Source organism: Bos javanicus, chromosome 2, assembly GCF_032452875.1.
Source record: "Bos javanicus breed banteng chromosome 2, ARS-OSU_banteng_1.0, whole genome shotgun sequence".
NCBI classification, from domain to species: Eukaryota; Metazoa; Chordata; class Mammalia; order Artiodactyla; family Bovidae; genus Bos; species Bos javanicus.
In genome coordinates, this window is record NC_083869.1 from 130,766,848 (window position 1) to 130,777,395 (window position 10,548).

A 10,548-nucleotide genomic window follows, 5' to 3' on the forward strand; every position below is an offset into this window, starting at 1 on the left:
AGTTCTAACTGTTGTTTCTTGACCTGCATATAGGTTTCTCAAGAGGCAGATCAGGTGGTCTGGTATTCCTATCTGTTTCAGAATTTTCCACAGCTTGTTTTGATCCACACAGTCAAAGGTTTTGGTATAGTCAATAAAGCTGAAGTACGTGTTTTCTAGAACTCTCTTGCTTTTTCGATGAGCCAACAGATGTTGGCAATTTGATCTCTGGTTCCTCTGCCTTTTCTAAATCCAGCTTGAACATCTGGAAGTTCACGGTTCATATATTGTTGAAGCCTGGCTTGGAGAATTTTGAGCATTACTTTACTGGCGTGTGAGATGAGTGCAATTGTGCGGTAGTTTGAACATTCTTTGGCATTACCTTTCTTTGGGATTGGAATGAAAACTGACCTTTTCCAGTCTTGTGGCCACTCATGAGTTTCCCAAATTTGCTGGCATATTGAGTGCACCACTTTTGGAAAAAGACAACTTAGCAACTGAACAACAACAACAATATAAGTTTATACATGACCATCATCCCCATCCCTTCTTGGAGGGAATTTCCCAGGGCTCATAAAGATGAGATTCCTGTCCACTCCCACACTGGCTGCTTCTCCTTGAAAACCCTGAGGTGGCTTGGCAAGAGGGCAGTTCTTGCAGTCGGGGCTCCTGCCAAGCCACACCTGCCCCAGCGCTCCTGAGCACAGATCTGTCCCGTCTTGTACCTGCCGCACGTGGGCCTGGGGAAATGCTGTTTTGGCGGCTGGTGAGCAGAGGGCTGGTATCTTTGAGGGCGTTAGGGGATGAGGCAGGGTTGTGACTCATTATGCTTGGGTGGATGGAAGACTGCTGCTGGGAGAGGGCCAGAGCCCGGCCCAGGAGGGATTTTCAGCCCTGTGGGCATGTTGGCCCCAAGCCAGATAAAGGCTCAGGTGAGTCACTGTGCTCAGGGTTGCCAGAAGCTGGGAGAAGTGTCCTCCAGGCAGGGTGAGACAGTGGCAATAGAGCCCTGGCTCTTGCTTCTAGCTGTTCCCCTGGACTGAGATGGACTCCTCCATGTCTGTGGTGCCTCCTCCTTGCCAAGTGCCTGAAACAATAAGGAGATCCTCCTCCCACTGTCTGGGGGTCGGGCGTGGAGGGGGAATTCTGGGTGACAGGTGAGGGGCTATTAAGCCACCTATGCAGTAACGGGGCAGGGTCCTATGGTCTCTGGAGAAGGGGGCTGTTCCATCCACTCTTGGGGAGTCCAGGGAAAGGAGATGCCTTTGAACTCTTTGAACATGGGGTGGGGGAAGGGCCTCCGATGGTCTTGGTGGGACCCGGAGGAGAGAGAGTAGGGATGCGGAGAGGGGCGTTCAGGTGAAAGAGGACAGAGTGGGAGGGGCAGGGGCTTGTGAAAAGTTCATGATTTGCAGTCGATTTGGCAATGCAGCTAAGGAGCCAAGGTTGGAGATGGCCCAGATAGGGCAAAGGTAGGGGCCACTGTGTCTAGAGACGGTGCAGGGAGGGGCAGGATATTCTGAGACCCTGGCATCCATCCCGCAGTGCTAGGGAGAGAGAGGCAGCTGGCCTTGGCTGGGGGGTGGACGTCGGAGGCTCACTGAGAGACAGGGCTAAGCGTCCCTCCAGCCTGGGAATTCAGGCTGGACCCCTCCCAACACCTCTCAGCTCTCAGGGTCACTTACCGAGTCCTCACTGAGTGGGTGGCCCACCCTCTTCTTTGTTTAGTGCTCAAACCTGTCGGCTTTGGGGTCCAAACACTGGGTCTTAATTCTGGCTGCTGGGTGAGCTTGGGTAAACCTGTTGCTCTCTCTGAGCCTCAAGGACGTCATCTGGAAAGCAAAACCCCTGCCTCCCAGGGGTGGTACGAGGAGTAGATGACAGGGTGGATGTGATGACCGGGATCTGACAACGTCGGGTTCGTTGGCACATTCTGAGCGCTCTACCACGTCAGTTTCTCAGGGGTGGGTCTGGGCAGAAGATGGGGTGGGCAGCTCCCCTCCCCTCCCCTTCCTGTGTCCCAGGGCTTAGAGTCAGCTGGACCCCCACCGGCCAAGCCTGACTCCAGGCTGGGCCCTGAGAGCCCAGGATCTGAGGACAGAACCACCCCTCCCCGCATGGGGAAGGGCGCTTTTCGTCTGCTCAACCCCATCCTGGCCTCCCAGCCTCCCCAGCTCTGAAGACCACTGTGGCTCCCAGGGGACCTCAGGATCCCCTGGAGTTCGGGGAGGCCAGAGGCGGACATTCTTGATCTTATGGGACCCAGCCTGGCTTTCTGAGAAGATGGGGGAATAGCACATTCCTCCTGAAATAATTGTCCTAGAGCTATTTCCAGAGGCTCTTAGTGCCCAGGCCAGAAATGGCCAGTGATCTCGGCGCCTGGGTACCTTCAGGACAAATACGCAGAGGCCCAGCCCGCTTACTGGCCGTCTGCCCGCCTGCCCAGCCCCCGGCCCAGGGCAGGATCAGATCTGGCTGAGGCTCCACAAGAGAACGGTTGCCATCGCTTCTCTGCCCCTGAGTTTCCCTACACCCCTCTTCCTCCTTCTGGGGGGTACCTCTGAGCCCTCCCCCCCAGCTCCCTGTTGCCGTGGCTATAACCACCCCGCCCCAGAGCAAAAGGCCCTTCACTCTCAGAGGTTATGAGCCGGGACCGTCCCAGGGAGGCTTTTGTGTGTATGTGCTTTGCGATCTTGCAGCTAAACCCAAATGGGAGAACATTCTCCTAAACAATTTGCCTGCACTCTTCAAAGCTATTCATGTCATAAAAGATCAAGACTGAGGGACTTCCAGGCTGAAGGAAACCAAAGAGATCTGAAAGCTAATGTCAATGTCTGATCACGTATTGGCTTCTGGACTGGGGACATAGCTGCCATAGAGACCATCGGAGGAAATAATTGGTAAATTGTGGACTGTGTATTAGCTAATAGCTCTGTATCAATGTTAATTATCCTGGATACGTGAGATAACTGGATAACTGGATACATTTTGATAACTGGATATGTAAGAAGATGTCCTTGTTCTCTCAGCTTGTAGGAGATACATGCTGAAGTATTCAAGAGTAAAGGCTGCTGTTGTCTGCAACTGACTCTCAAAATAATAATAATCCACACACACACGTGTGTATGGTGCTAAATGTGATGAAAATTAATAATTAGTAGATTGGAATGAAGAGTCTATGGGACTTCATTATCTTGTAAGTTTTCAGTAAGTGAATATTTTTGAATGTTTTTCAAAATAGAAAGTAAGAGGGTATTTTCGTTACTTGCAGGAAGGAAACAATGGAGGCCGAGCACCAGGAGTTCTCAAAGGGGGATCTTGTCGATGCATCCGACAGATATGTACAAGATGCCTGGTATGCACCAGGGAGGGGAGGTCACAGGAGCTCTGAAAGGAATCTTTAGGCTGTAGCCCACTGCAGAGTAGGGACTCAATCCAGAAGGGCTGACTGTATGAGGACCAGGCTAGAAGGGAGAAAAGCAAGTGCTGCCATGTTCTGGGTCATTCAAAGGGACAGCTCTTTAGGGAGACTCAGCGAATGTTTGCTGACCCAACGAGAAAAGAAAATTGATGCTGACCACAGCCAACGAGAGTTATATCAGGCCCGGCAAAGAACTCCCTGACTCTCAGCATAATTAAACGCTAGAAAAACAACAGGGGACACTGGAAAACGTCCACCCCAGCCTCACTTTAAAAATAGGGCCCATCTGTCCTGGAGAGCTTAACGCAGCACTAGCTCTAAGGCAGGAGCCTGACCAGGTTGACCCCTGGAGGCCCTCCTCGCTCCAGGGTTCTGTGATTCTATGACATGGCCAGGAGTCTGGAATGGCGGCATCAGGGTATTCCCCAGTGAAGAGCAAGAGGAGGGCTAAGTCATCTACCTCCTGAAGGTAGAGGGAGCCGGGGAGAGGGCCCAGCCCGCCCAGAAGGGAGGGCCCATGGGGGGCAGCCCGCTGGTGTCTCCCCTACATCCGGAGGACGAGCTGGGGTGGGGCTCGACCTGGGATGGAAGAAGCGAGAGTCTGGGCATTCCACGCGATTCAGACCCAAAGGACAAGGGCAGCTGAGGGGCTGTGGGCTGGGAGAGGAGTGGGCAGCTGTTTCCTGGGTGGGACAGGTTCAAATACTGCTCCGTTCTCACCAGGCAGAAGTGGAAAATTAGCATCAAGCTGGCAGTCTGGGGGACAGAAATCAGAGCCTTCCTTCTGGAAACGGGGGGTACTGGGGACCTGGGGGACAAACGGAATGGGGCTGGGGCTCCTGCCACCTGGGCAGGCCCCAGGACAGGAAGCAGGGTGACCTGGGCCAGAGCCTGGTCAGGCCCTAGTCCCTGTGAAGTGTCCACTTTCAGACCGGGAGGAACCCCAAGAACCCTTCTTTTGTGGGGTGGATGAGATCATCTCCCTTCATCAGAGAAGATGAAGACCAAATACTGTACTCTGGAAACTTCTGTCTCACAAGTCCCACTGTAGACTTACAGCATCTCCTTGCCCCTCCCCTTGGGGTTCGTGAAGTCAAGATCAACTTAGTTACAGGGTTAGCAAGCACCCCTCCCCATCTGGTTTTCCCGATCGGTGCCCCTATCCAACAGGTGAGATGAGAACTCTTCCTCAGTAGACTGCTGGTGAGGACAAAGTCACCCCCAACAACACGGCATCATCTTTTAGGGGTCATCAGATACACTCAAGATAGTACCTTGGCCCCCACCACTCACAAGCTATGTGATCTGAGGCAAGTCACGTCAACCCTCTGAGCCTCAGTTTCCCCCATCTGTCAGATAGGAATAGAATAATGACTGCCTTCTGGATTTGTAGTTAAGACTCACAAGTAAGGAACAAGCAAAGGACTGGCAAAGAAAAAGCACATATACCGCATCGCTTCTAAGACATATTGTTCAGTAGCAGGGTGTGCGGTGTAGTGGGTGATTAACTGTCTGATGTTACTCCAAAGAATGTGTGTCTTGGTGCCTCGAATTTCACCATTAGAGACTTAGTTCTTTGACTCTGTGGTCTTCTGGAGTCCCTGCTTAAAAGGTGAATGGGAATTTCAGAATGTGGGCTACAGAGAAAGGAAAAAGCAGACTGCCCCACTTTTTCTAGGGGGTCCTCTGATTTCCATTGTTCTCAGTGTCTTGCCTTCCTCCCCATCTCTTGCCCTTTGTGCTTTCTGAAGAACATGGGGCCTGCTTTCTCGTTTGAAAAATCCCTGGGCCTGGGAGGAAGATGGGGAGAGGAACACCTGAGCCGAGGAGAGCTGACCCAGCTCTCTCCCCGTCAGGCCCAGGGAACCAGCCTCTAGGTGAGATTTCAGCAGTTCTGTACCACGAAGCTTCGTCCGCCTGCCCTCGACAATGTCTGGACACCAAGCGGGCCGTCCCAGCACCGGCAACCGCAATGTGTCCTTCATGGCCCAGACTCCAGGCTGGCCCCACGGCCCCAGCATGACCGGGGCAAGCAACCTCAAGTGCTCTCGGACCCCGAGCGGCTCCGAGGCCAGCAGCAACCCTTCAGAGCCCACCGACACCCCGGGCTCCCCCAGACTGCCGTTGAGGAGAATCTGCATGGGCCGGCCCTACAACTCCAAGTGCGTGGAGACAAGCCACCTGGCCAAGGGCCCCAAGGTGGCCAGAAAGCCCATGTGTCGCAGCAACCCCCACTGCCTGCTCTGTACAGATCGTCCCTTGGGTCCCTCTAACCCCACCTTCCTGGATCAGCTCATCAAAGGTATCAGCTACCTCGACAGATCCACCAATGCCTTCTACAGCAACTCCCCTAAGTCCCTGAACCTGCCGAGGCTTGCAGCCAACTATCTGGAACGCGCCGCCAACTCCATCCACCTGGACCATCTGGACCACGCCTGCCCGCGCAGTTACTGTAACCACAGCAGCAGAGCGGCGGCCTTCGACTACCCCTGCGGCAGCACCACCGTGGTGCCGCCCGGAAGGGCTGTCAACGCTGTGCAGTACGTGGATAACTCCGCCAACACGAGCTGCTTTCGCGGGTTTCAGAGCCGGAACCTCACTCCCATCCTGCCCCAGAGGCCGGGGATAAAGCTGCCTGAGCTGCCTCTGTTCGGCAACGGGATCTTTTCCTTAGGTCGCCTGCCCAAGTTCTGGGAAGCAATCCGCTCGGGCTGCAGAGCCCCGGAGCCCATCTCTAAGCCCTCCAGCTGGTGGTGACATCGACACCAACCGCGAAGAGGGCACATGTCCATCCGGTCGCGGTTGCGGAAAATAAATTGTGGCAAAATGCTCCTCCAAGCCTCCACTGGGGTGAGGGGAAGCCATTTAGATGGAGGGGATATACACTTAAGGACCTACAAGATTGGGAAGGTCAAGGTGAATGGGTGAAGGGGGCGGGTGGTAGGCAGTGGTGGAGACCACCCACTAGGTGGAGAGGGGGATACCTCATCTAAACCCAGCTCTCAAACAGGTGGTTGCCTTTTCAAGAGAACCCAGGAATCTGGTTTTCTATATGTTAGCAACAGATTTGAAAATATCACGGTGCTGGGATTTCCCTGGTGGTCCAGTGGTTAAGGGGCTTCCCTGATAGCTCCATTGGTAAAGAATTCACCTGCAATGCAGGAGACCTGGGTTCAATCCCTGGGTTGGGAAGATCCCCTGGAGAAGGGAACACCTACCCACTCTTATTCTGACCTGGAGAATCCCATCGACTCTATAGTCTGTGGGGTCATAAAGAGTCAGACACGACTGAGTGACTTTCACCCGTGGTTAAGATTCCACGCTTCCATTGCAGAGGGCACAGATTCAATCCCTAATTGGGGAACTAAGATCCCATATGCCATGTGGCATGGCCAAAACACAACAAAACGAAAACAAAAATATAGTGTTCTGAGGGCTGAACAAGAGCGTTTGCAGGCTGAATGTGTGAGGCCCACAGATCTGAGTTTGGGATCTCTAGTTCATATCTTGAATGAATCACTTGAAGTGAGGCCAGGAAGCTTCCTAGCCTTGGCTGAGGCTGTTCATTCCCAACCACTATTCACATTCTTTTTTTGTTTGTTTGTTTAAAGGATTGTTGCTGATTCCCTATTCATATTCTTTTTCTTTCAGGATTGTCATTGATTTTAGCACAGCTCCATGTGAGCAGAAAGGTAGAAGCAGTAGTAAGGATGAGATGAGGACGATGATAGCAAACCCTCACAGAGCACTTACAACGTGGCAGGCGCTGTTCTAAGTGCTTTCTGTCTTTTTGTTCTTTTGTGTCTTTTTTTTTGGACTGAGGCATGCGGGATGAGAAATCTTGGTTCCCTGACCAGGGCTAACATCCGTGCCCCTTGCCATGGAAGCATGGATCTTAACCACTGGACTGCCAGAGAAGCCTCTATTTTTGTTCTTTTAAAGATGAGGTTTTAATGACCAGGGTCCAGGGTGGATGTAGAGGAAACCTTGATGGCGAATGTGAGATGCACTGGAACAGTCAAGCAGGGACGGTTGCAGGTGAATGGGCGTCCCCCTCCTGGGATACTCTGCAGAGACCGGTCTGTAAGGCCAGGTAAGGGCTGGAAGGGTCAGAATGAGGTAGTCCCAAATTTCTTGGTGGCACTGTCTGGGAAAACGTTCTCTGGGCCACTCAGGGCTCTAAACCTTCAGAGACTCAGTTGATTTGGGTGCTGAAGAATCAGGCCCCACAAGGCGCCCAGTTATTCACCATCTTCCTGCATAAAGCACTCTAGAGACTGGATTCCAGACTCTTTTGGCCACCCGCCTGCCCTGAGACCTTGGGGACATCACTTCCCCTCTCCAGGCTTCTGTTTCCCCTTCTGTAACATGAGTGGGGTTGTTGTGATGGTCTCTTAAGGGACCTCAGACTTAGATATTTCTGACTCTCTCGTCCTAGGCCCAAGCCAGGCCTGGAGCTTCCCGAGCTGAGAATTGAGGGTGCCTCCACCCGAGAATTCCTCAGTCCTGACCATCTTCCCAGGCTGCCCAGGGGCTGTTCAGGCCCCATTTCTTTGTGACTCTGAATTTCAGGCCCAGTCCCTTCTTGCAGGAGTTGAGGGCCAATAAAAGCAACTAAGAATATGGAGTGGGCTAACCTTGAAATAATGCAGAACCCAGAGATTGACCAGGTTCCATGGCTCTTAGAGGAGGTGCTGGCTGTGCCTGAGCCCTGTGGCCAGGCAGACAAGGCGGCAAGTATGAATCTCCATGAGACTGACACAGTGGTCCCAGGGCAGAGGAAGCAAGGAGGCACCGAACCCCTAGCCCATTGACTTCACCTCCACTTTTGTTCCATCTCTGGAGGACCAGGAAGATCCCCCCGGGCTCCAAAGCTCAGCAGGGCAGCCACTCTTTCCTCTGCTCTTGCATCCCTTCTCTCCCCAGAAGAAGACTTTGGCCTTTATCTGGTGGGTTCTCAGGCCCCCAGTAACCCATTCCCCAGGTGAACATTCAAAGGAATATAGCTCATTGGGTTCCATTTAGGTCCAGCTCAAGAGATAGTTCGGGTGTCCTGATTCCTAAACCATATGTCTGGCCACTCCAAGGCTTCCCCTTCTTGGTCTAAGCCCATATTTGCCTAAGAGTCACCTCTGATTCTCCCAGAGATGCCCACCTTCAACACTGTCCAATTTCACCCTGTCAGATTATAATGCCTTTGCCCAGGACTCTGTTCTTGGGGTCTCCAGTATCTAGTCCAGTTCTGGCTCACAGGTGGGCCTCAGTTATTATATTGATGTGGATTATGAGGCCTCGTAATTGAAAAGGCGTTGGAAAAGACCCTGATGCTGGGAAAGATTGAGGGCAGGAGAAGAAGGGGACGACAGAGGACGAGATGGTTGGATGGCATCACCGACTCAATGGACATGAGTCTGAGCAAACTCTAGGAGATAGTGAAGGACAGGGAAGCCTGGCATCCTGCAGTCCGTGGGTGGCAAAGAGTCAGACACGACTGAGCGACCGAACAACAACAACAAGGCCTCGTGCCCAATAGGTGTCCAGTACCCTTAACTATCAGAGAAGGTAATGGCACCCCACTCCAGTGCTCTTGCCTGGAAAATCCCATGGATGGAGGAGCCTATTAGTACTACTGACTCACGAGAAAAGACCCTGATGCTGGGAAAGATTGAAGGCAGGAGGAGAAGGGGACAACAGAGGATGAGATGGCTGGATAGCATCACTGACTTGATGGACGTGAGTTTGAGTAAGCTCCAGGAGTTGGTGATGGACAGGGAAGCCTGGCATGCTGCAGTCCATGGGGTCACAAAGAGTCAGACACGATTGAGCAACTGAACTGAAACTGAAAACCTTAATTATTATTACTTTCAGAATAATGACAGTGTCCCACATATAATTGATGTTCAATAACTGATAATATTAATCATGACAGCCAACATTTATTAAGCTCTTCAATATACTCCAGGCATCGTTTCAAATGCTCTGTGTGTATTAACTCAATCATCTCATCGATCATTCAAGGAAGAATTGCCCCTATTATATAGATGAGGAAGCTGAGGCGCAGAGTGGTCAGGTACAAATGATTATGATGAAGATGGTTATAGGCATAGAACACAGGGGCTCTTAAAAGAATGATCATTTTGATTAGAGAGTACTATGTGCCAAGCAGGCACTCAATAATAATATTAGGTTGGCCACAAAAATTCATTCAGGTTTTTTTCCATAACATCTTAATAGAAAAAAACCAAACTAACTTTGTGTCCAACCCAGTAATTATCTTCAGGATTACAGCATCTTGTAAGAACGAGGTGCTCTGCAAATGTATACAACAGGTGATCAATGAACGAGAGATGTCAGTGCAGAGCTCAGTACATAGTGGGTGCTCAAGTTTGAAGGTTCAGCATTGGATGGTACCCGAAAGGGACAGGATCTCTGTGCTGGCCTTACTGTTACTCAGGGTAGAAACTCAGTACTCAGGGTTCTATCCCAGCAGTCACTCAGCCCAAGTCCGGAGAAAAGAAGGCTCTTAGTTAGAGAAGGCCCTCTGCTCTGTGTGGCCATGCAGAGGCCACAGAGAGTCCCCCAGGCCCACTGCTCAAGCCATGCCTCTGTAGGAACCATGTAAACAGGAAGTCACATACCAGTTGCAGAACAACGCAGGAGCCTGCCGTGCCGTCCAGGCTGTGTACGGAGCGGCGCAGGTGTCTCCGAGGCTGAGGGTGGCCCAGGAAAGTTCTTCACACCTACAGACGTATGTCACTATCATTGAGCACCCACACCGTCTGTCAGACATGCCGCCAAGACCTAAAACATAGACTCACAGAACTCTTTTCCTTGCGAGCCTAGGTTAGTACCCATTTGACAGAGGGGGAAACTGAGGCTCAGAGAGAGAAATGACATGCCCAAACCCCAGCAACTGGTAAATAGCAGAGCTGGGATTCCACCCCAGGGCTCAGTCCCTCAACATAATGCCCTTTCCATCCAAAGTACAATTTCTTTCTTAGTATTTATTGAATAGATTCCAGGAGAAAGAGGGGGAAATCATAGCCTTCAGAGTATGTAGAAATTTAGACAAAGCAAAGATGGTATTTAACCCCGGAGGTTTGGGCTGCTCCCAGCACCAGTGTTCTGAACAGGGGGAGCATTCACCC

At 51.8% G+C, this 10,548-nt stretch overlaps 1 protein-coding gene across 5 annotated transcripts; it reads left to right on the forward strand.

Annotated features, from left to right (window-relative positions):
* Positions 1-2,624: 2,624 nt before the first annotated feature.
* Positions 2,625-6,239, forward strand: LOC133233864 (uncharacterized). Of its 5 annotated transcripts, XM_061393989.1 has the most exons (3): positions 2,625-2,879; positions 3,251-3,334; positions 5,257-6,239. In XM_061393989.1, exon 3 carries the CDS (start codon positions 5,330-5,332, stop codon positions 6,155-6,157), a length of 828 nt encoding a protein of 275 aa, XP_061249973.1. In that variant the 5' UTR covers positions 2,625-2,879; positions 3,251-3,334; positions 5,257-5,329; the 3' UTR covers positions 6,158-6,239. The 5 variants fall into 5 exon arrangements, with proteins under 5 accessions (XP_061249973.1, XP_061249970.1, XP_061249972.1 ...); XM_061393986.1 differs by lacking the exons at positions 2,625-2,879; positions 3,251-3,334 and adding an exon at positions 3,773-3,869; XM_061393988.1 differs by lacking the exons at positions 2,625-2,879; positions 3,251-3,334 and adding an exon at positions 3,780-3,869 and having other exon boundaries at positions 5,152-6,239.
* The last annotated feature ends 4,309 nt before the right edge of the window (positions 6,240-10,548 follow it).